The following is a 27,183-nucleotide window of genomic DNA, read 5'->3' on the forward strand; positions in this document are numbered from 1 at the left end:
GAGACGGGAAACTCGGATCGACATCAGCACTGTCGTACCACAGTAACGGCTTTCAGACTCGTAGATGCTGAACAAGACGTAAGCGACGAGGATGAATCACATCCCCTTGAAGGGTGCTGGTGGAGCGTCTTCGCAGAGAACCAATCCAGTGCCGCTCGATGGTCTTCGTAAACGTCAAAGGTGCACGCTCGGCGCTCGCTGCCTCCAACCACGTAGGGAACTCCTGAGGAGAATTCGACATCGCTACTGGCTCAAGTGACGCCGGACATCTGAATCAGATGATCTGATGCAAGCCTACTTCATCAAGCCTCTTGCGGATAGTCCTCTTAGCCGCTCTAACACCGAGGGGGCCGTTGGCAGCGATGGTCGAAGCTAGCTCTAATGATACGTTGAAAACCTGCTTTGTGAAATAATTCGAGGATAAGGATCGAGTGAACACCCCACCTCCTCGGGACTATTACTCTCGGTCAACCTGTTGACTAACCCCAAGTTCGACGCCTCCGAGCCAGGTACTGGACGAGAGGTGTATATCTGTTGTGCCGCAGGAATACAGAACCTACTCCGCCGGCCTCACCATATCCATTGCAGTAGCGAGCGGTAAGATGAGCGGGAGGAGGACGCATCCACCGACACCTGGGATGAGGCCCAAGGCTGTTTCGGGTAATCTCAGGATGGTCCCAGGGGATGCCACACGTAACTATGCACAGCCGAGACGCTGACAACTACACAGGAGAAACCATGCAGCCGGCTCACGTCACAAGCAAGAGTGAATTCGAGTCCGCCGCCCATCGCGTGACCATGTACGGCCGCGACGACCGGCATGGGCAGTCCGAGAATGGCCTTAACGCCCTCCTTCATGGCTAGCAAGTACCTTAGCAGGATGGTAATAGTTTTCTCAGAGAGTCGAGTGGTCAATGTGAACGCAGAGTTTTTCTCTACTCGTTCGCCTGATCTGGTGTGAAGCTCCGGGAAGCTTTCAGATCCCTTCCTGCACAAAACGATTTACCTTCACCGGAGAGAACAATGGCTCGACATTCACTCTGAGGTAGCTCCGAGATATACTGAAGCGAAAAGATGCCACCGGAATTTAGCAGCTGACTGCACACCTTCGTGGCACGCATGAGGTCCGCCATCATTTCCAGAGTAATCGCATTACGGACCTCAGGCCTGTTGAACGCTATGTTGTAAACATGGTTTCTGCCTAGAAGATTATGTTTCAAATGAATACAAGCGTATTGCCTTCACCTTGAGGGGCCTTGCGGAGTAATACTTGACCAGAAGCCAGACCGGCTGCAGCCGTGAGTGATTCACTGAGACGGAGCCTCGCTACAGAAAGCATGAGAATTACTATCCAAAACACTGAGGGATAACGTTTCTCGAAAGTGCAAGGAAAGTAATACTTTCAAAGTATAATGAGAGAGGTAGTTAAGTTCTAGTCCGCTGTAGTGGCTCCTGGCTAATCGGTCAGGCGATGAGGAGAAGCATAGTGATCCGCAGCAGTGAGACGGGACACGCCCATCGGATTGTGTAAATCTGATTCCTGGTCACTAATACCTATAAAATAACCGTTACATCAGTCCTCGACTAAATTTGAGACCTCTCATCAAACGGAGAGCAATCACTCATTGGAGTTATAATATCCAAGCATGCCCACTGCCATCAAGGAGAACACGGTGCCGTTGCTCTAAAGTCAACACATTGATCTAGGTTCGATCAATGTGTTCCATCATCGAACCAAGAGGCGTCTAGTGCGTCGCCAGACTCGGATGAAGAAATACTTGGAGCCTATTGCAAGTGATACGTACTGATGTAAATGCGTACAGATGTCGATACGTACGGATATGAATACGTGCAGATGTAAATACGTGCAGATGTAGGGCGATGGGCAAATTCTCCATCAATTCCGAAAGAAACTCAAAACATCTCTGCAGCTGCACTCGGCGAGTGCAGCGGGAGCCCATTTCCTCTCGCAGAAGCTGTGGGAGTCATCACGACTCGTGATTCACGAGACGCATGATGATCCTTGCAAGCGATGCCCCGCTGTATAGATGTGCGGGTTGACGTTTCGAGCTTCCAAAGTCTCAATTACGGTTCAGGAGCGTGGGAAATCACGTAATTCATAATTCGTATATTACATGATTTCGTGGATTACAAAAGCATTCCATGGAATTTACGGTTAAATACAATGACGAAATTCCCACTATACGCGAGGACTCCGTGTTGGGGGGAGGGAGGGCGTAAAGCACTGAACTACTCAACATGGAGGTACAACGTTGAGGACTACCACTGGGCCTGAGTCCTCTGGTCAGAGAAACTGGAGAGCCTCAGTTCATTGAAACCTGTAACGCGTTGTAAACGAGTCAATCAGATCGGTCTGGCTGATATGCCGTATACATTATAGTAAAGCTTACGTATTATATACATATTCGGGAGCTCGTCTTGCTCCCTGAGAAAGGGGGCTGAATCCAACCGTACCAGATCTCATACTGTGGGCACGATGCCTTTCACGTGATTCGCTCATCTTCAACTGTAGTCGCATTCGATCACACTTGCAGACGATAGACGAATACGATCGACCAGCGAAGGCGTATTTCCTGAGAAAGTTGATACGCAAACAATGACGTAACAAATCCTACCTGTATCGATGGGACCGGATTACTTTGGTCCAGTTCTTGCCATACCGACGATGAGCTCTCTCCAAGTCATACTCTTCCTCGAACTATGAAAATGACGGCTCTCAATGGATGCAATGCGGCGCCGTGATTCACTCACCGACCAGGGCCCCTCTTTGATACCGCAAGCATTAATTCGCTGGTCTTCGAACATTCGCGGCTCTGAGGGGTAAGCTGCGAACTCTGTTTTTCATCACCGATAATGATAACGGCTCACCTGGTACCCAACCGAAGACATGCCCCTCTGCCTCGTCCAATTCGGCTCGTGAAGATGTTGCTGATGATGCCGTTGATTGCGAAGATGATGATGTGGTCGATCTCAGCGATGCACCCGGTTGCCTGTTCCCTATGGAGTACTTCTATTGTATATCAAGGAGGGCCGCTGTATGGAGTACTCACCACGTATTTGCTCCGCATAATCATCACCCACATCAATCGTCCTCGTACTCCGAGGCTCTACTGACAGTTCCGACGGGGGATGGTCCCCAGAGGAAGACATTCAGACGACAAGTAATAACAGATCACAACTCATGAGAAAGCGTGTTGAAATTGGGGGTTTGGATTGACACGAGTTCGGCCTGTGCAAGCCGTTTACTAGAATCAGCAGGAACATCACCACTCTTAGAAACTCGACGGATGCTGTGACAATGTCACAGTGACATAGGAGAAGGGAATTGGAAAGTTGGACCGGAAGGCTTGAGTAGGAAGAGTAGGTATTAAAATCATCATTACGTCAGTCTGTGTCAGAGAAATCGAGTGACCCAATTATTGCCTCCACCCTCCAAGTGGAGATAAGGTAATGAGAACGTCACGGACCAGTGATCAACGAGACACATCGACTTGGCAGGGTAACATGCAATTCTCTCGAGACATACCGTCAGGACCCTACCACGAGCCGTGAAAAATCCGGAGCATCGTAGGTCTCATGATTCACATTATGCGAATCGCAAAGCTAATATCAGTACTTCAAAAACGCAGTGATAGTAAATGCATGACGTCCTACTATATAGCCGTTTTGCTGAACAGTAGCAGTTGGTTAACTTTGATGACTAACAAGCTCAAAGACAAACCACGTCATGTGATTCCAAAACAAGACCAGTGCAACGAACATCCTTCGATAACAGGACAGCAGCACCTCCCTTGAACGAGGATTCGAAAGGAACAGTGCACCATCCCGCTTGGTTGAGACTTTCAACCTTTGGAAGGCAGAAACGGAAGTTCCTTAGTAAGGACTCCTTACCACTCCTTGAAAACATCTGGCTGCTCCCAAGTTGCATGTAACCACTTGGACACAACAACAACAAGTCGTGAATCACATTGATATTGAGAGATGTGACAGACGTACGAGATTGACGATGAGTTTAAATGTTCATAGCAAAAGTACGGTATCATACCAATACCATAACAAAATCGGAGCCAGCTGCATATGAGCAACTGATGAGCTCGACAAATTTTACCAAGACGATGTCACACTAATCACCGTCATAATCCGTCCATGCTGCGAGTGTCTTCTGCTGCTCTGTGTTTCGAATCTATCTCTTCCTCGTTTTTCACTTCTTCTCTCACCAAATTATCAGCAGAGCTACTCCGTCTCACTGCTGGTCGCTCATTTAGGACACTGCTGCGTTTTCGGACGAAATGTTGGCTTAGGAGTATCCTCTGCTGCTGTCGAATAAGCTAAGAACAGAATCAACATTATAGCATGTTGAACTAACAGGCGAGACCAGGCCACAAGTATACGATCATAATGAGCGTATGTATATTAAAATCTCTTCCGCACGGTGGAAAATACCAGTCTTCACATTTCACATCGAAAGCCTCACAATTAGTGTGACACTCCTAAAGGTGCCTCACCCCTTCCAGACTTGAAACCCAACTGACCTGTTGAGCATAAGCTCCTCGGCCTTGCACCTTGATAGAAGAAGCTCTTGGTCCTGCCTTCTCGAGAAGTCTTGGTTGTCGGAGTGTTGGTATCGATAATGGCAACAAACCTGTCTGCTTGTATTTCACTGCTTCATTATATACCGGACGACTAATCATAATACATCGTACCTGACAACTTACCTTAATAAAGAACCACGAACATCCTACAGTATACACACACACAAATGAACGAACAACAGAGAGAAATACTTTTCACATATAGTACAAGTGTGAACCGTTCAGCATCGGTACACCTCTTAGTTGCGGAGCAAAGTTTATATTGCAGTTGGCCGCGGTTTGTGCGAATGCGTACGAACGCGAGCACAGATCCCGACACAATCACGGCCATTTTCTTAAAAATCACAGTACCCTTTCCATACTACTTCTCTATATAATCGACTCTGAATATTGCAACTCAATAGAAAGATTCCGAATGTGCACACACCATCTTCACTAGCTCAGTAGGTCAAGGTTCCGAGCTGTCACCCGAAACCACTCCGGATCGAATCCCCCATCCCACTACTCTATGAGCTTGCAAATAAAACTTTCTAACTATCACATAATCTTCGCCATTTCGCACCGAAGATCTAGTAACTCATAGGAACGAGTATAAGCCTCCAAATTTCCAATCCATCGCGGCATGGTTTTGGCATACACCCATCAAAAACATGATACTCACTTTTTCACTGCCGACTCGAGCGGAAAAGTCGGGAGTGTATCCGTTGTCAAGGAGCGCTTCTACCGCCAACACAGAGAACGCGCCGGCCTCAGATCTGAGATACAGAGTGCTCCAAAGAATGTGCTATTGCCTGGATGGCACAAGGCATCATGGAGTATATTTGAAATTCAAATATACCATTGAAAAGCGCTCGCCAAGATCTTTCTAATGAGCTACCTCTCACTGGGAAATTCGGTGAATTCTGCAAGTTACCGACAATACCACATTTTATTTGGCGACACCCTGTACTAACATTATGAACGGTGATCAGCAATGATACCAAGCTGATCTATTCCCAATGGCGCGCATAAAGACACACCTTAGAAAACAAACGATAGGAACGTAGCAAGTCATTTTATATACTTCATAAAAATCATCTCAATAGTCAACAACAAAATGTATAAATAAAGGTATACTACTACCTGAATTTATCATGACCAGCAAGTACTGCAAGTCGGCCTGTAAGAACTATACAGCAAACATCCGTCTCCACTCCTCGGTGGTAGATACACAAATCGTCCCTAAAACCCCATACACCTTACTCTGCCCACAGAGAGGGAGATATCACTCACCCTTCAAAAGAGCGAGGAGAATTGCCACCACTACCCTGGCCTAGCGTGCTTTCTATTCGTATAGCTGCGTTCGTATCGAGTAGTCTCATCTTACTAAGATGTTGATTGTCATAAGTATGCACCTGAGCATGGGCAGGAAAGTCGATTCTTATTGAAGACATGCTTATTCTCATGTTTCGATACCGTTTTAACCAGCGTAAAATATTCCGATCGATTGGCGTTCATAATCGATACGATATTAACATGCCATAAAATCATAATTCCAAAGAATTCCAAGGTCGCGAGTAAAGCTATGAACAAGAAGAGCATTTCATTGGAGGGCGCGCGTCACCTCAGCATTTTGCAGCATCCACTCCACACTTTTTTCGTCCAGATGCTGCGATAAACTCGGCTGATTATGCAACTGAGGAAACGAACAGGAATAAGACAAGAATTAACAAGAGCGATAATTAGTGACAATTTTGGTATTTGTTGATTAAACTTACCAAATGGAGAGATAGAGCTCTTATCTCATCAGCGGTCAACGGCTCCTCTAGCAGCTGTGCATTGAGTAAGCGAAGACGCTGCTCATTGAGGCCCGAGCGGTCACCAGGAACTTCAACACGATTATCGACATCTACGTATCTATCATAACCAACTCCTGCAAATACACAACAACAAAAAATTATGAAAATCTATAGGATCAATCTCAAGTTCACCAAAACTCTACTATTCAACGCGCAATCTCCTACACATCAGTTTCGTCTATAATCTCTTCTTGTATTATTTCCTCCACAATATCTTCCAAAGTGAGCACCCCAACGAGCTCGATATCAGGATCATCACGGCCGTTCTCCATCATGCTCGAGGACTGATGATGACCACCATAACCATCATAGGACAACTCAGATTCTCTTTACTTGGGTAGTATTCGTTCCTCCACTGTTGTATTTATGTAGAGCAGGAGAGCCTACCAAAACAACACTTCCTCCGACATCAAGCAAACACCTCCTCAATGCTGAATACGTGTGCACTAACAATTACATATAGCTATGATCATAATATCATCTGGCAGGATCAGAAATCAACATCCAGGCGATCTCACCTCCTCGTAAAAGCAACGTTAAAAACTCTGTATAAAGCGATCAATATTAATATACTTATACCAATATACAGCAATGGAGTTTCACCCGTTTTACGTGAAGTGGCGTAAAACTCGGTGAAAAACTCGCGAAATTCGCGCTATGCAGTGGTCGCGAAATATATTTTTCACTAGTGTTTTCCATATCACTAGGGTGAAACTCCGATAATTCCAGGATGATGTTAAAACTATATATACTTATGATATACATAAAACCATATACGACCACCGACACCATTTTCTTACCTTTTAAACTTCGCTTAGCAGACCGTCCAGTGTCTGCCGGTGCAACCTGACACAAAAACTTGTCTCCGATCACAAGAATCCCTTCCCACCTTTCTGACCAATCCCATATGACTACCACCCGATCTGAACCTTCTGAACGCACTGCTAACACTCTGATTCTCCTCAAGCACTTCCATAGAGCGAGCAAAGATCTGCAGGAATGCTGATAGTGGAGTAGCGTCGTCCGGATCCACAAGAATGAGGTCTTTCGTGAAGAGCACCCCTACAGAGAAACAAACCAATACTGTGAATATCACTGCTCGCTAAAATACCTATAATATATTACTATGAAATCAAGTTGTTCTCTACCAAGGACGAATCACATATTCCAGATATGTAATTGCGGAGCGAGCGGAGCGAGCGGAGCTTATGTTGCTGCGCACCAACACTCGTGTCCGTCCGTGAGTGAGTGAGCAAGAACTCCGACCGGACCAGGGCGATTCAGAAGACAAACAGGGTATCATTCCGTCCCCCGTTGATTGCTCATCAGCGAAAAAATATAACGAAGGTATGACTGTTGCTTCGCCCGCTCATTTTCGCCCGCACAAGCGATGAACTGTTAGTTCAGCACATTATGATATGGATTTCAGTCAAAGGTGTCTATAACAGAGGCCAGGTTGGAGACCTATGCGTCGCTCCGCTGCAAAGATCCAACCACGACATGAGCAGATCCTCCTTGCACTCATGCATCACGGCATGGTCACTGTCAGAAGGAGATTATCTATTTTTCCCAGTTCCACTACTCCCGGGAGTAAATTCCAGCACTGTCCGCAAGCTCACTAGGTGTTCCCGAGTCGGCTCTACTCTGGGTGGGACATTCAACAGATCGATATTTCAAGTTTCCCGGTTTTTCAGCGTTTTCATTTCCTCATCTATTTTGAATACTTTGAATCGATCACTCGAGTATTGCTCTCCGAACTGTTCCATAGAGTAGCATTTCATAAAAAGATACATACAAATACTGTACATTTAATATATAAAACAGTCGATATTATATATCATCAATACTCGAGTGATATGAAAAATACTGGTGGAAACCATTTTCCATGGACCACCGCATACCGCGCATATCAGACCTCCACAGAGTATTACTCCACTTCACGTAAACCGGGTGTTACATAGACATTATCATCAAAAATATATCTATGTTAGCACCAGATGTGGATTGATACAAGGACTTAACCCACACATGCATAGAAAACACATCGGGCTCGTTACGATCAGTCGCACTCAGCGTATGCACATAGTCAACTACATGTGTTGCTAGGAATATGGAAATTTGGAGGAAATTTCGAGAAATTATCGTTGATTTTTGTATACTTATACCCAAAATCGTGTGATTCTTCATAGTATAGTGAGCAAACCTACGAGCCCAGTTGAGGAAACCAAACATATATTCCCATACTGCTCGCAGTAGTCGGGCGAAATGCTTTACATAGATATTACCAACGATGTTGTTCATCGTCCCGCTGTAGACCGGTATACGGGAGAATCCACATTGGAAAATCTGCGTAACAGTCTTATAGTCCAAAACTGCTTCTATAGGTAGCATAAACACATCTTCAACTGGAGTCATAATCTGATAGAAAAAATGTAAAATTGACCATAACACCAACACTACTACTGGCGACCTCACCTGAGAGACCTTCATCTCATGCAGAGTCTTCAAAGCTCCTTGCATCACTTTGCCAGTCTCGTCATCTAGGGCTTTCTCATCGACATGAATCGCCAACAATTTCAATAACTCCTGAGGAACATCACCAGTGCGAGGAAATATGCACATGGTCAAACACATGTGTTGGTGACACTATGAAAATTCTGAGGAAATTTTGGGAAATTGTAATCGGCTCGTGTACATTTTTACCCAAACTTCTACGATTAGTGAGAAAATGACCATATATTTCAACACTGATATGAAAAATAGAAGCACGATCGTTCCCTCCAACGACGAGCACTCAACCGTTCACACTAGTATGGGAAAAATCTGCACACGCCCAACTGAGATATGAAAATTTTGACAAAAAAATTCTCATTGGTTTCTGTATAATCCTACCCGAATTCTTATGTGAAACTCTTGAGCTCAGCTGAAGAAAATTGAACATATATCCCAACACAGCTTCACGTTAAACAGAGAAGATGAAAACAAGGCCGTCCAAGAAAAAAGGCTACTACAAAGGTAAATTTCAAATCACATCGGGCAACAACCCTTACACGTTCCATACTCACCGAGCGTGAATGTATAGTACCAACATCACGGCCCAGGATACAATCTAACGTCAATGCTATAGGCCTGAATAACACGTATAAAATAATCCTTAGAATTCTTCATATGCTCACTTAGCGATCGGATATAGCAGGACAATGCAAACTCGCACTACCGGAACCGCAAATCCGCCAATTTTCAGAGAATATCGCGAACACAGCGCCTGATAAAAATCATTCTTATGAGAAAACTCAACCACGCGCAAACCTGCGGCAGTATCTCGCCGAAAAGCAGGATAATTGCAGTTGAAATGACGAAGCCCAAAAGGCCACCAGTGATGTCGGCCATAATAATAGAAAGTAGCGAATTCACCGCAACATTTCCCAATAATAAAGTGCCTGCATACGAGGAAAAACATCAGGTGATATTCCTGGAGTTTAACGCGAAGTGACATATTACTCCATGTTCAACATAAAACGCGACCAACAACACGATAAATTTTCCACGGGAAAATATTGTGAAATACGTTTTTTCATATCACTAGGGTGAAACTCCATTATATGGCTGATATTGTTATGAATACTTTCAGAGCAAACTCCTATTCAAATCGCTTGTACGACGAAGCCTCCCTAGTAATGGAGTGACTCCAGACAGACCATGTTGATGATAATAGCAGCATAGACCAAGACACCACACGGAAGATCCTCACTATCGCACGTCCCGACTAGTGAAACTTAGATTAATATGAAGTAGTTGCAGTTTCACCCGTTTAACATAAAGTGGCGTAATACTCTGTGAAAAAAACGATATTCGCAGCGCTATACAATAGTCGTGAAATATACTCTTCACTAGTGTTTTTCATATCACTAGGGTGATGAGATCGTTTCATAGTAAAAAATGCGCATTCCATAAGTTTTGCATTTCGATGAACTTCATAGCACCCTACACAGCAACAAATTGCCATCCTTCCGTATCGGTATTATCCTTTTCGCATACTTAGCTTGCTTAACGTTAGCGCCTGCCTTGACAATCTCCAGACCAACTTTATCAAGCGATAGAAACCCCAGTGTGAGGCCGGAGAACATCGCTGAGAAGTATCAATTCGATCAATATCTCCAAAACACATGTCGCACTCACGCGCCTCGTTACGAGAAAATCCAAAGTATGAATAAAGTTTATTCATACTTTGGATTTTCTATAATTATATATCTAATAACTATATAATCTATATTTTCTATTTCTAGTTTATTCAATAAACTCCATCACCAACAGCAATGCTCAAATACTAAATTCTTGAACTTTACCATTGGTGTATGGAACAACCATCATCACTGATGATATGTTATTACGTAAAAAGTCGTTGAAAACTCATAAACGCAGTGTTAGAAGAATATATATTCGCTCTCCTCAGCCAAGCTCAGGAGTTTTCTCACTAATAGGACTTTACATACCAATTAGGGTAGAAATATTTAGAAACTATTTAAATTTTCCCAAAATTTCCTCAAAATTTTTTTATTGTCAACAACACATGTAGTTGACCATGTGCTTATCACCCAACGCGAATTTTCTTCCGACTACTTCACAAAAAAATGCCTTTCACAATCCTATGCTTACCAGAGCATAAGACCAGGAGCACAATAAGTGCCCATTTTAGGACTTCATATCCAGCACCGCTGCCATCTAGCATAAAGTATGAATGATATAAACCTCCTATAAAATCGAATTATTTTCCAGTGCTAATTTTACTCCAAGTGTTATAAGAAAATTTCATCCTGAAAATTCAAGTATGTTGCAAATTTACCGGGAAATCCAAAAAAAGGTGTAAAAAAATTTAATCATCTTCGGAAAATTCTTATACAAAATTTCAGGTTGATATCAGCAGCAGTCGTGAAATCGTGAAATTCACGTGAAAGTGCGCGTACAGTATAACGAAAATTTATAATGAAAATCTAAACTTGTCACAGTTGAATTACGTTACTATTAAATCTTACAATAAAAATCAACTCTCAAGATAAAACGACAAAGAGTTTAACAGCAGTGCTGGAAAATATGATCGCGTCCCTCAGCTGAGCTCAGGAGTTTTCTCACTAATCATACACAAGTTTACATACAAAATCGGGTAGGAGTGTGCATGAACAATTTTCCAAAATTTTCCCAGAATTTTATATATCGTCAACCAAATGCATATTTTCCAACACTATTAAGAAGGAGTTGTAAATTGTACGCCAGTGTGGAGAAATATGCACCTAAGCAACCACATATGTTAGTGACAGCGCGAAGATTATGAGAAATTCTTATTGATTTATGTAAACTTATATAATTAGTGAGGAAACTTCTGGACTCAACAACCGAGAAAAGAAAGCATATATTTTAACACTGCTGTACGCCTTCGAAAATATGGCGTCTTATTCTGTACGCCTGATAAAGCAACATCTACTGCAAAAGTACAATTACAGTGCAAAACTATAGCCGTTTTGATCCTTAGAGGTCTATAACACATTCCTCTGAGGCGTAGTATTTTACGGCCCACCAAAATCCCTGAATCACCGTTATTGAATCCTACCAACTCAAGGACAACACTATAATCAATAAGATGCAATTATAGAAAATCTCCAATGGTGAATTAAAATTGGTTTCGTCCTGGCGACAATTTATCAATAGTACGAACTCGAGTGATCTCAGTACGACTCTAAGAGGAATTACTACAGTAACTTCCCAGCCTCGTTGTGAGGATCAATTCTGGTCAATGACCAGTGGTCATCAGTTCTGTGCTTCGCTCCGTCGACTGTCCGTCTATTTTGTGTGACTAATACCGCTCAAACTAAGCTTAACTTAATTTTTATTTACATCATGTATTTAAAATGAATGAAATTTAAGGCAAATCAAGCTTGTGTTTTAATCCCCAACTAAGGTCGCACAATTTTCGTCATGCGTATTCCCCATAACACTGCAAACTCCCGTAAAATACTACTTTTTGTAACCAAGTGAGCTCTTTGAATCTACTGTGGAATGAGTGCAGTTCTGATAGAAAAACCGTAAATTCACGATCCCAGACATACTCAAATTCTCCCAGGTAGAACATTCACGTTAAAATCCTGACAACAGGAGGCAGAAGATAATGATGAATACTCGCATTTCACAAGCAAACTAGTGAGCATCTACTTTAAGTCCGTATCACTCCTTCAAGAGCCCCAGCGATGATTCCTTATACCCTTTCTCACACACAGTCGCGTGCACTGGTTTGGGAGATTTTCCCTCCACTATAGAGGCATTCGACAAGTATATCGGCGTGTTTAACCGACCTCGCCTGAGTGTCGAGAACATTCCCAGGATTAGATTTCACAAATTAAAAGGTAAATCGTAAGGCTACAGGGTACAATCTAAGGACAAAATCTCGCTCGCCCTCGGATACTTTCCAAGGAAAATTCTGCCATTTTCTAAGGAACTTCTGCCTTTTTCTAAGGAAGCCAGCTCTCCACTAATGGGTCCTTGCGGCCTTGTTTCACAACGACGTACTCGAGAAAGTACTCCAAAATAGCAAGAATGTAAATCACATCTGAGGACACAATCGATTAGAATGGCGTGCGCTTTTGTATCGCTCGACGCGTTGTGCGAGAGTGCTATATTGTACGATAATAACAAAATCATTAATGACTGACAAGTTCAATAACGACGTTAGAGCTGAAGTTGGGTGCTCTGATATGTACGGTGACGATGGTGAGGTCACCAGAGGTGTGGCTCTCGACATGGATATACTTACGTCTATTGGGTTGATACCGTCTACTACCGATAAGCAGTTCCCCCTGACTACTACAGGGGTTCATCAGCTAAGTAAGCATGAGAGAGAGGCCCCTGAGGCCCCTGAGGATCCTATGTATGTTTACCCCGCTACGACAATCAATATCACCTCGAGTGACTCCTGTGAAGTTGCTAACGATTTGATCGAGTTCTTCGAAAAGAAATTGGATCTATGCGACTTCGAATTCCACAAGGATCATTTTTGCCTCTGCTCTGAAGTGTACGATAAGAACGGTGACAAAGCCACTGTGAAGGTCCACTTTTTCCGTGTCGGTCGTGACCATGTCAGAGTGTGCTTTCGTTGCCATGGAGGCAGTAGACGGATTTTTAACGAAGTGTATCGACAAGCCACTAAGCATTTCTCCTCCGAGAAGGAACTTGAAGACGAAGAAGAATCTGCGGGAACTATCCCAGAGGCCCCCGACATGGATGACATCAGTGAGAAGGAGCTTTCACCGGTCGTTGAGATGCTCGATGAGTCGTCGCCGCGACTGAGGGCAGAAGGCGCCGGTGCCCTGGCCAGTGGTTGCGGTGAAGTCGCCTCAAGAGCAGTTCTACTCCATAGGGAGGGGATGCTGAGCTCCTTGGTTAACGATCCATGTGTGGCTGTTGTTATTGGGGTCTGCCAGATACTCTTAAACGCTGATTTGACAGACGAATTTTCTGTAACTATGTTATCTAAACAAGAAGTGGTTCCTGCTATATTGGAGGCCCTTGAGAAGTGCACTGACGTTCTCGGTAAAGATAAAACTCGTGCCCGAGTGTTGTCGGCCGCTTTGAAATATTTGGTATGCAACTCAGCTGACCTTGCTCTACAATGCGATGTGGCAATATTGGGTGATGTTCTGAACACAGTCGGTGGTGATACCATCTGCTCTGCAAATCTCGATGAGGTTCTCAAATACTGCTAGGGGCTTTGAATTTGTAGCAGTTCCCAAGTAGTTGTGGGGTGGTGGATTCGTGACCGTTTATGCTCATCATCATCATCGCTGTTGTTTTCACTCATATTTTATTGTAAATCTGTCGGTAAGTGCCCTGCTATCGTCGAGCTATGGTGAGGGTCGCTGAGGTGCGAAGCTATGGGAGTACCGCGTAATTCTGCAGCTAACGCGTTTTGGGGGATAATAACTACTTGTTGAGTTAGTAACCACATAGGGCCTGAAAATACAGACGAGTGATTCTAATGACCTCTCTTGGTGTTGGTAGTGTGTCGAACTGGGCTAAGAAATTCCTTCCCGTATTTGAAGTCGTTTGAAGTGTTCCCGACCAGGGCTTTAGGAATTCTCACAAGGTAGCTGAGTTATACCAACTGTTCAGAACAGTCCTGGAGCGCCCCTTAGATGAGTCAGTAGTTGCTATAGTGTTTGACAACAAACGGTTGGTTTAGCATATGGTTTGTGTAGGAAGAGGTCATTGACTGAATTAGAAACGGGGAAGGGTAAGCTGGAGGAACTACATGCGTTTCTTGAGAGTATATAAGCTCACTAGACAGGATTGTCAAAGCTGTATAGATGTCTCTGAAATAAACTTATTGGATTTGGTTCGGACCTTGAGGATAGGAATATACTGTGTTGTGGTAGAGTGGAAATTTCTATACACTTGCAGTATGCGCAATCTCAAGAACTAATATTATGTGTGGCAGTCGCAACTCCTTTACTACTGCTATTATCACCCTGAAGTTTTGTATGTAAACTCTCCGGTTAAGTATACTACAGAAGAGGGCTTATGATGCTACTGCACATCTGCAAAAGAAAAATTATGTCTCCGGACTAGCCGCAGCATTTCTAGGTCAATTTAGTATCTTTCCAAAGTTTTTGATATTTTTTTTGGAAAAAATGTTATTGCAGTTGTGAAATTATGTCATTCGTGGACATTTCTGATGAGATTGCGGCGGTGAGGGACCTGATGGTCACGGAGTTCAACAAGCTCAATAGGGAAGTCGCGGGACTTAACACTAAGGTGGCCGCCCTGCATAAACAGCTCCAACACATGGCACTGAGCTCCGACGATAACAACACCAACGACAAGACAGTTCTATATACCTCTAGCGCACTGGATGTCACTACGGCTCAAGGGGAAAACTCGGCGAAATTCTTAACGGGAAGCTCAACTGGGACGCCCGAGAACGACGAGCCGGCTGAAGGTAGTAAAAGTGGCTCTTCGAGGAAGTCCCATCGCCGTGAGGACTCCTTCATGAGCACTGTATCCAATGATGCTGAAGAACTTGCAAGTACGCGGGGTACTCGAGATGGCTTATCTGATGTTGGCCTATAGAGACGCCTATGGAGTCCATACCGTCCTCTGTTCGCAAAGAGCAGCTCACCTCTGTTAAAAAACGTCGTCGCCAAATTGAGGTAGTTATTAAATATAATTTAGTTCAGGTTGTTGAAGTGTCTTAGGTTGAGAGTCCCTATTTGATTGAGACTGATGTAACGGTGGAGTATGGCGGGAAGATACTGTGCGACCTCCACGGAGTTACTACCCTGGGCTTACGCTTCTGGTCACTGTTCCCTATCAGTTTTCCCTGTGGCCTAAAGGCCTCCTTTCGAGCCAACTGCGACAGCAGCTCAAAAGAGTTCCGTGCATACGCGATATAATTGAGGATTCACGCGGCGAGCTCTCGGTCCAAGGCGTGTCTACAAAAGGCGAATCGGTTGATCTTGACGATGTCCTTGAAGCCAATGCTGTTCGGGAGTATGAGCGGCTCGTCGTTAACTTGTGATGTTATCTCCTGTTGCATGAGTACATTGTAGAATTGCTGACTGTTGTAACCAAATCGGTGAATATGAATTTATTAGCTTTTCAGTTCTCATGTTGTTGATAGTCATGCTATACGATGGTCGTATGTCTGTCTCTCTGACGCCGCTTTTCTATCAAGTATTATCGAATGAGCCTAGCGTTTATATGTCAAACAGTTCAGATGACAGAGTCTCGGACTATAAATTATTGATACAGCAACAAGAGTCGACAGCGCAGAATATATTAATCTCAAGGACACTCGAAAGCTATTGCTACTCATTTAAGCGACTTGAAGTGTCTTCCGGTCTGATCTCATCTCTCCGTCCTAAACGAATCGGTAACCAGGCTAACGAGGAAGTAACGTGGTGACACCCACCATGCACCGGTACCAAAGTCAATGATGCAGGAACTACAGCACACCACCACTGGGAGGGCTCTTCTTTGCACCATCTTAAATGATAGCAACAATTCTTCCCACGGTAGATGCTCAGAGATACACCAATGAGGGAATCTCCACTACTCGTGATACGACCATTGTACCAATTCGAGGCACAATATTATCACACAATCGTCCTCTGACGCGACACATGTCACCAACAAGTCCGAACTACGATTAGGAGGGTCAGTTCGATTCCCTAGTGGTAACAAGGAGGCTCAGCAGCAGAACAATTCGGGGTGTACGCATGTGACTGCGAGTCCTCGACGATTAATCTCAATCTGACTGGTTGTTGCCAGAAGTGAAAAACAAATGCCGCATGGATGTGCAAGTCTCAACTTCTCAACGATCAGTATCATTAAACTTTCATGATGACCCAGCAGTGATCATAATTCACGACGACAACGAGAGATGTGCTTCAATCTGTCATTTTATGAGCTCATCGAGTCGCACTTGGTTCGTTGTGGCCATTCTATAGCGGGTTGATTGGAACAGCCTTTTCGCCGTGTTTCGCGGATTTGACGATATACGTAACCGTTGGTCCAATAATCACAACAAGAACGCCTCTTTGTAAGGAAACGTTATGTTACATACAAAGACATACGCCTCTTCCACAAGATCACGTTCCTTCGAAGTACTTAAGTCCGTTAACATCACCAACGAGTAAGTAGTTGGAAATGAGTGGTCCCGGTGCTGGACACAACAGCTGCAACACAGCGTTACTAGTATTCTTATCTCCACCACCAAGCATCAGACCAGCATCACCGTAGGTTACTGATCGTACCCACACGAGGCCAGCCATGTTACCAATGAACACCTGAAAATTCGAGACTATAGCCACAGAGTTCTCCTTCCGTATCATCTTACATCCTCCAGCTTGGGCGCGACTATCACTGCCAACAAGGAGTCTTTCAATTCTGCCGGATCGCCCTTCCACACTTCAACAGCAGGTGGAGTGGCCTGCGTGAGCTTACACAACGTAACAGTCCTCAAAGGAACAGTAACATTGTGAGGATTCAATTCACGCATTGCACCGAAGAAGTAATCCCGAACCTGTTATCAAGGCAGTAATACTGTGATAGAATCACCATTACGAACCCACTACCCTATTAGTATTAAGCCATTGCATTCTAGCAGCATCAGTTGGTACCACACCGCCGGACTTGGGCAAGGACACAACCTCAACCTTGGGCTCCTTGTTGGCCTCCTGGTCCGGTGCTTCCAGCCCGTCCAAGTAGATCATATTAGCCACAGGGTCATTCGCTAACTTCGTCGAGCTAGACCGCAATCGGGCAGCATCACCTGAGGGGACTCCAGTAGACAGCACTCATAATACACCCGACCAACTACCAGCAGCATCGTCACCATAGTGTGAGGCCAGGTCCTGGTACAACTCATTATCATCTAGCACCAATACAATGTCAACCTCGAATGCCGAGATGATAGTCTTCAGCAATTCGGTCGAAGGCTCAGCCGGTGCGTTGATTATCAAACCAGAACGGGCTATGTTCCTGATGGTCACCAAGCCGTTAGGCAACAGCCGAGCACAGCCGCTACTCTACTACTTAGGGCCGCCACTCATTTTCTCTATACCCGAACCAGTACTAGGCTGTACCGCAGCGTGCTTAAGACGAGCCTTCACGGTTTCCGCCAACACCTTGCACCACCAGATATACACTTGCGGATTATCCGTCCAATGCTTATAGCCATAGAAGTACCTATCATAGGGGTCCAGGGAACTTCACATTGGTGTGGTATGTGATACCATAAGCTCCTCCCCAGTCTATTAGACAACTGATCCATCGTTCCGCCCGACTGAACCGCTTCGAATGAGTTCAAATCTTTCGGTGGTTGGCTGATTTTGTACGTGGCGGTGGGCTCCGTATCGAACTCATAGCAACTACTATCCAATATAGTAGCATTCATGGTGCCCGGCAGATGAGGCAGCTCTCGGAAACTGCCAGTGCATCGAGGGTCCAACTCCACGAAAATCGGCCGTCGGTGTTTCCGTAGTGCGAAATTCGCCAGCATATACGCAAGAGTGGATTTCCCACTGGCCGAGGAACCACATACCAACACCTTAGGTGGTGGACACATAGCAGTGCCGAGCTCTGTTGCACGCTTCCGCCTCTGCTCGATGATAGAGGCTACGCTGAAGTAGTGTGGCATAGTAGCATTGGTCGCATCGTATTCTTGAACTGTTGACCCTCGGAGCTCCACACAGCAACCGTGCCATGTGTACACTGCTAGTTGGGAACCAGCTAAAAGGACGAAACGAATAGGCATCGGGGTTTTGAGCAATGACTCGTGATAACGACAATGTGAGAAAATATGTCCATTGCCAACTACATGTGTCGGGGACAATATGAGAACTTGGATAAAATTTTGGGAATTCTTATTGGCTTCTGAACACCTCTACCCTAATACATATAAACTCTTTAAACTGTAGATGGAACTCCTAAGAGCGAGCATATATTCCAACACTAGATGCTGAGATTTCAAGTATCACCCTTCCCCAAACATTACGTCTGATAACATACTCGTTGCCCAGGACCAACTCCTTGCCGAAGATCTCAGCACTCGCGAAAGTGTCCGGCACCTTGGAATGGGCCTTCAGTACCACAGCGCCCTCCTTAGTGGCACCTGGGTCGGTACTTGGCAACGGGGCCAATACCTACAGCAAGTGCACAAAGGGGTCCAAGGGTACGATATTACCAGTCGGAGCTCCGTCCCTGGTCGGAGCTCTTTCGTCCGCTGGAGGCCGATCATTTGTAGATTCTCTTGTTGGATCGACGAGCCAACATGTGTGGGCCCGCTGATCGTCCCACCCTCTCCACCATACCCACCAGTGGTTGCCGCTTGATGCTGCAGGTTGGCCTAAGGGGGACATGTGATTACCTCAATGAGCCCCCGAGGGCAGCATTACCTGGAGGACATGGGGCTGGGCCATTTTGTTGGGGCCGCCCATATGCTTATCGTAATGAGAGCCACCGCCCTTGTTTTGATAGTGGAAGACACTTGCATTAGGGTCGGGCTGCTGAGGGACTCTATCATATGGCCCCGAGTTGCCCTGAAGACCATGGTCCGGGGCCATGTGGGGCTTCGTGTCACGGCCCCCAGGGATGTGCTGTGGGGGATGACCCGAGGGTGGTGGTGGTGGGAAGCCCTTGCCGTACCCCTTGCCTAAGGTAAAGGCTACCTCATTATCACAGCAGAGGTGTATTGACTACCCTTCCCTGACCAACCCTTGCCCTTGCCGAAGAACCCCTTGCCCATGGCCATCATGGCTGCAAAGGCCGCTGGTGGGGGCGGCTGGGGGGCCTGTTGCAAGTTGCGGAATTGATTCAATGCTGCTGCTGTTGCCGAATCGGTCCCCCCTTGAGGAGGAGGAGACCAAGGCGGCGGGGGCCCTCCTCCTTTACCGTTGTAATGTGGTGGGCCTCCGTCTCCTCCTGGAGGCTGGGACCACATTATAACAATAAACTGATGACGATAAAGGTTCAACCCGACGACACTGATAAAGGATCGAGCCCTTCAAGGAGTCCGCCTTATATAAGAATATCGTCCTCCTCATGTGCCACACTACCGGGACTGGGCGAACTTGAATCTTTCATATCTTGAGTACTCTTGCAGTTCCTCAACGCTCGATGATATCTATGGGGTGAGGTTTAGTAGACTGCCTCTCCCTCCTGAGTGCGCTCCCAAGATCGAGTTTTACATGTGATGGCTAATCCTGGGTGGGCTCTTGAAGGTCTATTGAACACGCCGCTAGGTCGGGGCGGAGAACAGATGGCGTCACTTTTTATATCGGGACCTGTCACTATTCTTCCGTCCCTTTTCTTCGCATTCTTGAGGATACGGCTGTCCGATGGGTATGTGCTAAGTGGAGTTCCTGGTGGTAGTATATATGCATGGCCTACTCTCGAGTGAAGGGGCACAGGAGCAGTCGATGGCCGAGGACCCGTAAGCGTGCGAGCCCAAGCCGGTTGGGTAGCCGAGATGTGTAAACTTATCCCCGATGAGATCATCGATAGCCTCGGCAGCTGTTGGAGTGGCGTTGTGGATACCGAAACAGTTCACAGCGCTGGCGGGGACATGGATAACTAAGCAACAGGTAGATGTGCTGTTACTGGGGATCGAACCGGGGACCTCTCGGTGTGACGTGGTTACCTCGGGTTACTCTAGGGTACTGAGTGGGGTCACTTCGGGAGGATGGGGTGTGTCATGTGTACGATCTATTATATGGATAGTTTTCCAACATTAATCGAATTTTTTGAGTTCTAGTTCTTTATTCGTGTTGAAGAGAATCTTTTGCACGCATGCCCAAGGTCATATCTTTGCAGCGTAGTTCACTTTCTCCACGTATTAATGCCGTATTCTGTACTGGTAGCAGGTACGCCAGGTGTAGGCAAAACTACCTTTTCTAAAGAGCTAGCTGCGGCTATGGGTTCGTGTCGGGTTATCGAACTTGGCAAAACAAGTACCTCATTCGTATCTTTGTAGGAAGAACCTAAGATTCTCTTTTCTTAGTTGCGGCTGAGCACCTTTACAGTGAGTGGGATGATGACCATAACTGCAGCATTTTCGACGAAGATGCTGTTGAGGAGCATCTTGAGAGCCTTGGAGTCTTCGGCAAGGAGAATGTCGTGGTCGATTTCCACTCCCCGGATTTCCTCCCATCTGAATGGTAATAGCATGTAGTTGTAGTAGTTTTGGTTTATTGAGGAAACTTACTTCGTATTTGGTAATTATGTTTGAAGTTTAAATGCAACCTCCAAGTAAACGGCAAAGTAGCTGATAATGTGTTGATAGTTGACGCCATAAAGTTGATGGTATCCTTCAACACTTGAATGCGTTCAAACTTCGAACGAAAGTGGTAATTTTTGGGGAGTGAAATATATGGAAATAATCAGTCGGACATACGATGGTCTTTTTTGACTGGGAACTGTGGGGGAATATACTTGTGGTGATTTCAAGCAATATCTACCGAAATTATTTTTTTCGATTTCTTTATGTTGAAGTAGTATTCAAAACTTATACTGTTATTCGAGCTCCCGCTCGGAAATTGGAAAGCTCTTTTTTCAAATTCATCGATCGAGGTTACCTCGGGTCTTCTCTGCCACGGGGCTAAATATCTCTCAGTGGGTTAGGCAGACATTGAAGAGGTTTGTGATGATATGGGGTGCTGTTCCATGGAGTTGAAAGAAAACTGTTGTCGTTGTTGATTGCTAAGGTTCGACCTAGTAGTAGTCTTGCGGTGCTCTACGGAGGCCCTGTGGTCACGTCTAGAGCAACGTCATTATACGGAAGCGAAGATAAAGGAGAATGTGGAGTGCGAAATATTCCAGACGGTATGGTGTTGTGGGGATGGGTTTGAATCTACACGCAATGGTCCCCGGTTCGATTCGTGGTAGAGTCGTTTTGCTTAGATACTTGACGACTGTCGAGAACACTTTGGTGAGGACAAAGTGTTGGAGCTGCAGAGTGTTTCCATAGAAAACATCGCCACCAACGTTCAGAGTGTTTTGGCTAAGATTACCTCTACCGCTACTAAGGCTCATTGAGGGCCTCTGGACAATACCAATTACTGTTCCTTTGCTTGTTGTATTGTACGTAGTTGAAATGCCGTGATCGTCCTTGAGTTCAACAGTTTTGTATCTGCTTGGTTGAAGTAAGCTGTCCTTTTCTCAAATGTCGGAAGCCAACGGATCGTCTATGGCATGCGACGGGCCGGTTGGGCCCTCTCATACTAGCAGCTCGGCGAATGGTAGACGTAGGAGGGGGTATTGGGGAGGAGGGAAGGGCAAGGGCAGGCGGAGCGAAGCGATTCAGGTTTCTCAGAATGATTCGCAGGTTAGCGCTGATGCCAGTTCTGATGGTGTGCCGAGCAAAGGTGGTCGACGAGGGTATTGGGGCAAAGGTTCGGGTCAACGAGGGAAGGGAGAAGGACGGACTTCATCACCAGAGGGAATGGGCGTGGAAAAGAAAAAGAAATCGCGGGCACGTCGCAAGGAGAGGGATCATGACGCTGGGAAGCCAACTGTGGTGACAGGGGACAGCACTGGTGTCACCAAGGGTGGTGGTGAAGTTGGCGGGAAGGGGCATGTCGAATGGGCTCAGAGGAATCGGTTTAAGGGAAGGAGACGTAATGCTAGTTTTAACCCTACTGGTAGTGAGCTGGTGGACGCGTTGTTGCAGCAGTTGGAGGGTAAGGGCCACTATGAATGTATGATATGCATGAACCGAGTTGGAAGAAGGGCGAAGATATGGCAGTGCCGCGATGGGTGTTGGGCCATATTCCATGCTAAGTGCATTGAGCAATGGGCGGCCTCGGCTCACAGTGAGTTTGCAACGTTCAGGTGTCCGGGTTGCCAGAAGGAGCATACGGATGCTCGGGCGATCAGTTGTTATTGTGAAGGAGGGGTAGCTATGTTGGATTCGCATAGTTGTGGACAGCAATGTCAAAGGAAAAGGCCTTGTGGGCATGCGTGCAGGATCATGTGCCATCCTGGACCGTGTCCTCCATGTGAAGTGGTTATAGGGGCAATTGCGTGTCATTGTGGGAAGCGCGTGAAGGAGGGGGTAAAGTGCAATGAGAATATCGAGGGGTGGAGCTGTGGGGAAGTATGTGGCAAGTTGATGAGGCCCTGTGGGGTCCATACGTGTCCGAAGATATGCCATGCTGGTAGCTGTGGCGAATGCGAAGTGACTTCGAAGAATGTATCATGTTATTGTGGAAAGCACAGGGCGGAGGAGATCAAGTGTTCTGCATTGTCGGAGGGCTCTTGGACGTGTGGGGATACGTGTGGAAAGGAGCTGTCATGCAGACACCATAATTGCACTCTACCGTGCCATGCTGGCCCTTGTCCGAGTTGTCCTTACGACCCTAAAGTCATTGGGGCGACGCGATGCGCTTGTGGTAAAACTACTGCGGTTGTTGGGGCGGCCTCGAGGGTCTCGTGCACTGACCCTTTCCCTACGTGTGGGAAGATTTGTGGTAAACCTTTGGCGTGCGGTCATCTGTGCCCGAGAAAATGTCACAACGGTCCATGTGACGATGAGAAGTGCGAGGTTATGGTAGAGCTCACTTGTGTTTGTGGTAAAACAAGAAGACGCATGCCCTGTTGGGAGGCTACGACGATGGACGGCCCTATGAAATGCCATAAGAAATGCAATGCGTTGAAATCGTGTGGAAAACACAGGTGTAACGTCGTGTGCTGCCCTGGGGGAGCCGATGCACATTTCTGTACGCAAATCTGTGGTAAACTTCTGAACTGTGGCAAGCACCACTGCGATTACCCCTGTCATCTCGGGAAGTGTAGACCTTGCGCACGAGTCAGCTATGAAACCCAGTACTGTTATTGTGGACATGCCTCTCGAGATCCTCCCATTCCGTGTGGTACTCCTCCACCGTACTGTGATCGGCCCTGTTCGAAGCCTCGGCCTTGTGGTCATCCCTGTCCCTCGAAGTGCCACTATGGCCCATGCCCTCTGTGCACAGTATTGGTCGACAAGGAGTGTGGTGGTGGTCATGGCGCTATGAGAAGGGTACCTTGCCATGTTACTAACGTTAGTTGTGGGGCTCCCTGTGGGAAGATGCTCCCTTGTGGTCGTCACTGGTGCCAAAGGGTCTGCCATGGTGCTCCCTGTTTGCCTGAGGGGAAGGTGTGTGAACAGAAGTGTCTGAAGCCGAGACCATCTTGTGGACATCCTTGCAATGAGAAGTGCCACGATGGACCGTGTCCGAATACTAAATGCAAGGCAACGGTGACGGTCTCGTGTCCCTGTGGTCGGCGTAGGGAACTACGACCGTGTGGCCTTCTACCGGGGGATGTGAATGCGGTCCCGGAGGAGCTTGAGTGCACTGAAGACTGCGAGAGGGAAATGCGACAAGCGCAATTACGGCTAGCATTCGCATTTGGTGACAACACTGGGTCGGATGAGCACTACTCGGGCGACCTTGTGGCTGTGGCGGAGAGAAACGCTGAGTGGCTAGCCTCTATGGAGAAGCATTTGACTACAGCAGTGGTCCAGCGTCCGGTCTCCATGTCTCTGCCAGAGATTAAGGACCCGGAGCGAAGACAGTTGTTGTTGGATTATGCCCAACAGCACTACAGGCTGGAGTGTGTCGCTGACAGTGACGGGGTGGTCACATTGAGGTGGCTCTCGGGTGCAAGGAGACCACATCCAACACTGAGTGAAGTTATTGCAATGGAGCCTCCGTCGACTCGGTTGCCTTATACGATTGACTTCGACCCGCAGGAGTGTCCGAGAATAGTGGTGGAGACGGGGACCGCCGCTGCGAGCTTACGAGGCGAGATCTACCAGAGATTGCGAAATTGGCTGGGCCAGTTTAGATGTCGGCGAGATGGTCGTAACCTACTGGTTGAGTTTACTTCTGAGAAAGCAGCGCGAGAGGCGTTTAGGCACTTGAAAGCTAAGTTGGGCAGCGACGTGATAAGCCCGTTGAAGCACGCGTACCTTGAGAACGCGTGATGGGTGGAAGAGTCGACTCCTCTGTAGTTTGATCTGTCATTCCTATTCCTACTGTTTCCTGCATTATTACTCATGAGCGTAGTGGTGTTATTGGGACTTGTCTACGTTAGTATAACTGCCAGTTGTGGTGGTGTAGCCAGTAGGAATCAATGGAGTTTCACGACTGTGATATGAAAAGGGCTAGTGAAAAATATATTTGACGACGCATATCGGTTTTTTCCAGAGTATTATATCACTTCACGTAAAACGGGTGAAACTGCAATTACTGTAGGCAGTTTAGAAAAGCGGAAACCGTGGGAATGCCATTTTCTGATCGACTGTCGTGTTTTCTGTTTCTCCCTTGCCCTTGTTTAAGGACAGACTTTAATGGTAGTAGCGACATCGCGTGCTGCCTTGGAGGAAGCGTCTAATGGAAGATCTCTATGGTGGTCGAGGGTCGTTGCTAGTGTGAAGCGATTCAATCGATCTCGTATGGACTATATGCGTCTAGCATGGCCTGTTGAATGGACCATCTTCAAGAAGGGTGCATGGTGAGTTATAGCAAATCACATTCATAGACGAGTTATTCTCTGCTTGGATCGTTGTGCTCGAGAAAATATGATCGTAACATCACTATAAATGATCGTAACATCACTATAAATGATTGTAACATCACTATAAATGATCGTAACATCACTATAAATGATCGTAACATCACTATAAATGATCGTAACATCACTATAAATGATCGTAACATCACTATAAATGATCGTAACATCACTATAAATGATCGTAACATCACTACAAATGGTCACTATGGCTATAGACATCATAATACAACATAAACAATACATCATTATAAATGATTATGGTAATAGCCATGACTTTAAGTGCTACTGAGGATAGAGGTTCTTAGTGGTCGATCGAATGAGGCAGGATGTATTGTGGTGCAGTAGTACTGGTTGTATTGTCAGGTGGGGTATTGTGTTCTTCATTATAACACTTCTGATTCACAACTGGGTTCATAACTGTGTTTATATGCTTGCTGGGCAGTACGGTGTGTAAGTACTTTCTACTGCTGTCGATGGTGTTCAAGGTGCCCTTCAGATACGGTCCGTATGGCCGTCCTGGCAACCCCGTTGTGGACATTCTATTCGAGCTCTTCGGCCCTGAGCCAGCGGAGTGGAGTGTAGGCTAGTTGGCTGTTTGGAATTTCGTGGCGCGTGACGAATCTCGTTGCTTTCAGCCGGCTCCTGGCGATATCATCCTGTATGTTACAGTTCTCATGGGTGTGTTCTATGCCCTACGCCCTTTACTCTTCCCCTTCCCATTCCGTGAGTGGAATAGCTTGGAATAGCTCCCCGATGGTATGTCGTTTGACTCAGGTACGATGAACATTCTATGGCGTTGGACGGTGGTGGCGAGTTTGGCAACTTATGCGAGGCTGGCATCCTTCATATTCACGGTAAGTCCACGGAGGGTACGTCTCCTGGTGGCCTGAGTGGACTGTTGTGGGTTTTAGCACGCGTGTACACGAGTATCTTCCCTCAGATCTTGCCTGGTCCAGCTGAGCATTGCTCCGAAGCAAACTTCAACCCGCCGACAACGGCTGGCGAGATCTTCGCACGTATATTCGTTTCTGGAGGCTGCAGTGACCTCATCTTCTCGGGCCATATGCTCTACGTTATCACTGTTACATGCGCCTTGTGTAAGCCTGTTGTTGGAGGTCCTTGGTTCGATCCCTGGACATGTCAATTTTAGTCCGCTATGCTGAGCACTGGTCCATTAAATACTTTGCATTGGTACTCAACATACTCCAAGGCATTCTCATCATCGCCTCACGTCGACACAACACTGTGGACGTGGTAAGGCCCAACTTCTTCTATTTCCTATTACGTTTTCCTAGGTTGTTGCTGCGTATTCAGTGCCCTGCATCTGGTGTACTTTTGCTTATTTCGTAAGCCTTACACCACCTTCTATCATAAACCAGTGATTCGTTTTCTAGGTTCCTAATGATTTCGAGGTAGAAGTTCCTCCAGAGATCACCGGTCAGTCTCGAAAGGCATCTCCCAGGGCGGAGACAGAGGCCGGTTGCTCTAACGCTACACCAGATTCCCCACCCATCCGAGCTAGTGGTTCGACTGCTGTATCCGATATAGAGCTCGGCTGTGGTGTTCCTAATGTTCCTCTAACAAACTACGCATCATGACAATTTCCTATCACGATTGTGAATTGCATAATG

At 46.2% G+C, this 27,183-nt stretch overlaps 10 protein-coding genes across 10 annotated transcripts; 6 read left to right on the forward strand and 4 right to left on the reverse strand.

Moving 5' to 3' along the window:
* Window positions 1-19: 19 nt before the first annotated feature.
* Window positions 20-1,339, reverse strand: Pmar_PMAR020850 (conserved hypothetical protein; the record flags this gene model as incomplete). Its single annotated transcript, XM_002782228.1, has 8 exons — window positions 20-223; window positions 299-397; window positions 445-531; window positions 575-697; window positions 754-871; window positions 940-1,061; window positions 1,107-1,201; window positions 1,246-1,339. The coding sequence occupies 8 exons, from the start codon at window positions 1,337-1,339 to the stop codon at window positions 53-55; spliced, it is 909 nt and encodes a 302-aa protein (XP_002782274.1). The 3' UTR covers window positions 20-52.
* Window positions 1,340-2,157: 818 nt separating this feature from the next.
* Window positions 2,158-3,183, reverse strand: Pmar_PMAR020851 (hypothetical protein). Its single transcript, XM_002782229.1, has 6 exons — window positions 3,072-3,183; window positions 2,890-3,018; window positions 2,773-2,834; window positions 2,637-2,719; window positions 2,488-2,594; window positions 2,158-2,446 (listed from the first exon to the last, which is right to left on the reverse strand). The coding sequence occupies exons 1-6, from the start codon at window positions 3,169-3,171 to the stop codon at window positions 2,415-2,417; spliced, it is 513 nt and encodes a 170-aa protein (XP_002782275.1). The 5' UTR covers window positions 3,172-3,183; the 3' UTR covers window positions 2,158-2,414.
* Window positions 3,184-4,005: 822 nt separating this feature from the next.
* Pmar_PMAR020852 (conserved hypothetical protein) lies at window positions 4,006-11,205 on the reverse strand. The gene is made up of 18 exons (XM_002782230.1): window positions 11,108-11,205; window positions 10,440-10,580; window positions 9,761-9,891; window positions 9,628-9,716; window positions 9,517-9,580; window positions 8,927-9,037; window positions 8,737-8,869; window positions 7,341-7,513; window positions 7,252-7,297; window positions 6,785-6,834; window positions 6,617-6,735; window positions 6,371-6,509; window positions 6,217-6,288; window positions 5,886-6,007; window positions 5,736-5,834; window positions 5,275-5,368; window positions 4,554-4,724; window positions 4,006-4,349 (listed from the first exon to the last, which is right to left on the reverse strand). The coding sequence occupies exons 1-18, from the start codon at window positions 11,178-11,180 to the stop codon at window positions 4,155-4,157; spliced, it is 2,022 nt and encodes a 673-aa protein (XP_002782276.1). The 5' UTR covers window positions 11,181-11,205; the 3' UTR covers window positions 4,006-4,154.
* A 1,938-nt stretch (window positions 11,206-13,143) lies between these two features.
* Window positions 13,144-14,414, forward strand: Pmar_PMAR020853 (hypothetical protein; the record flags this gene model as incomplete). The annotated part of the gene is made up of 1 exon (XM_002782231.1): window positions 13,144-14,414. The coding sequence occupies one exon, from the start codon at window positions 13,144-13,146 to the stop codon at window positions 14,200-14,202; it is 1,059 nt and encodes a 352-aa protein (XP_002782277.1). The 3' UTR covers window positions 14,203-14,414.
* Window positions 14,415-15,148: 734 nt separating this feature from the next.
* Pmar_PMAR020854 (hypothetical protein) lies at window positions 15,149-15,690 on the forward strand (the record flags this gene model as incomplete). The annotated part of the gene is made up of 3 exons (XM_002782232.1): window positions 15,149-15,521; window positions 15,566-15,645; window positions 15,673-15,690. 3 exons carry the CDS (start codon window positions 15,149-15,151, stop codon window positions 15,688-15,690), a joined length of 471 nt encoding a protein of 156 aa, XP_002782278.1.
* Window positions 15,691-17,064: 1,374 nt separating this feature from the next.
* Window positions 17,065-19,951, reverse strand: Pmar_PMAR020855 (hypothetical protein). Its single transcript, XM_002782233.1, has 10 exons — window positions 19,697-19,951; window positions 19,393-19,649; window positions 19,182-19,343; window positions 18,993-19,140; window positions 18,232-18,727; window positions 18,032-18,184; window positions 17,817-17,977; window positions 17,572-17,768; window positions 17,334-17,519; window positions 17,065-17,283 (listed from the first exon to the last, which is right to left on the reverse strand). Exons 1-10 carry the CDS (start codon window positions 19,935-19,937, stop codon window positions 17,086-17,088), a joined length of 2,199 nt encoding a protein of 732 aa, XP_002782279.1. The 5' UTR covers window positions 19,938-19,951; the 3' UTR covers window positions 17,065-17,085.
* An 883-nt stretch (window positions 19,952-20,834) lies between these two features.
* Window positions 20,835-22,030, forward strand: Pmar_PMAR020856 (protein ad-004, putative; the record flags this gene model as incomplete). The annotated part of the gene is made up of 4 exons (XM_002782234.1): window positions 20,835-20,946; window positions 20,997-21,153; window positions 21,700-21,817; window positions 21,896-22,030. 4 exons carry the CDS (start codon window positions 20,835-20,837, stop codon window positions 22,028-22,030), a joined length of 522 nt encoding a protein of 173 aa, XP_002782280.1.
* A 127-nt stretch (window positions 22,031-22,157) lies between these two features.
* Pmar_PMAR020857 (hypothetical protein) lies at window positions 22,158-23,007 on the forward strand (the record flags this gene model as incomplete). The annotated part of the gene is made up of 3 exons (XM_002782235.1): window positions 22,158-22,199; window positions 22,320-22,806; window positions 22,961-23,007. The coding sequence occupies 3 exons, from the start codon at window positions 22,158-22,160 to the stop codon at window positions 23,005-23,007; spliced, it is 576 nt and encodes a 191-aa protein (XP_002782281.1).
* A 177-nt stretch (window positions 23,008-23,184) lies between these two features.
* Pmar_PMAR020858 (hypothetical protein) lies at window positions 23,185-23,547 on the forward strand (the record flags this gene model as incomplete). The annotated part of the gene is made up of 1 exon (XM_002782236.1): window positions 23,185-23,547. The coding sequence occupies one exon, from the start codon at window positions 23,185-23,187 to the stop codon at window positions 23,545-23,547; it is 363 nt and encodes a 120-aa protein (XP_002782282.1).
* Window positions 23,548-23,808: 261 nt separating this feature from the next.
* Window positions 23,809-27,150, forward strand: Pmar_PMAR020859 (hypothetical protein; the record flags this gene model as incomplete). The annotated part of the gene is made up of 11 exons (XM_002782237.1): window positions 23,809-23,935; window positions 23,968-24,958; window positions 25,379-25,492; window positions 25,916-26,002; window positions 26,049-26,130; window positions 26,188-26,275; window positions 26,327-26,406; window positions 26,493-26,649; window positions 26,703-26,806; window positions 26,848-26,898; window positions 26,947-27,150. The coding sequence occupies 11 exons, from the start codon at window positions 23,809-23,811 to the stop codon at window positions 27,148-27,150; spliced, it is 2,085 nt and encodes a 694-aa protein (XP_002782283.1).
* Window positions 27,151-27,183: the final 33 nt, after the last annotated feature.

This window comes from Perkinsus marinus, assembly GCF_000006405.1.
Source record: "Perkinsus marinus ATCC 50983 genomic scaffold scf_1104296939894, whole genome shotgun sequence".
NCBI classification, from domain to species: domain Eukaryota; phylum Perkinsozoa; order Perkinsida; family Perkinsidae; genus Perkinsus; species Perkinsus marinus.

Bases quoted from the DNA above. Each gene is read 5' to 3' on its own strand.
- Pmar_PMAR020851 (XM_002782229.1), bottom strand. From the start codon at position 3,171: ATGTCTTCCTCTGGGGACCATCCCCCGTCGGAACTGTCAGTAGAGCCT. The intron at 3,019-3,071 runs GTGAGTACTCCA...AGTACTCCATAG, and splicing joins TTATGCGGAGCAAATACGTG to GGAACAGGCAACCGGGTGCA. The intron at 2,835-2,889 runs GTGAGCCGTTAT...CTTACCCCTCAG, and splicing joins TGTCTTCGGTTGGGTACCAG to AGCCGCGAATGTTCGAAGAC.
- Pmar_PMAR020852 (XM_002782230.1), bottom strand. From the start codon at position 11,180: ATGCTAGATGGCAGCGGTGCTGGATATGAAGTCCTAAAATGGGCACTT. The intron at 6,008-6,216 runs GTGACGCGCGCC...GCCCATGCTCAG, and splicing joins GGATGCTGCAAAATGCTGAG to GTGCATACTTATGACAATCA. The intron at 4,725-5,274 runs GTGAGTATCATG...GTAAGTTGTCAG, and splicing joins CTCGAGTCGGCAGTGAAAAA to GTACGATGTATTATGATTAG.
- Pmar_PMAR020855 (XM_002782233.1), bottom strand. From the start codon at position 19,937: ATGTGGTCCCAGCCTCCAGGAGGAGACGGAGGCCCACCACATTACAAC. The intron at 18,728-18,992 runs GTAATGTTTGGG...TCGTCCTTTTAG, and splicing joins CAACGAGTATGTTATCAGAC to CTGGTTCCCAACTAGCAGTG. The intron at 18,185-18,231 runs GTATCACATACC...CCCCTATGATAG, and splicing joins AGACTGGGGAGGAGCTTATG to GTACTTCTATGGCTATAAGC.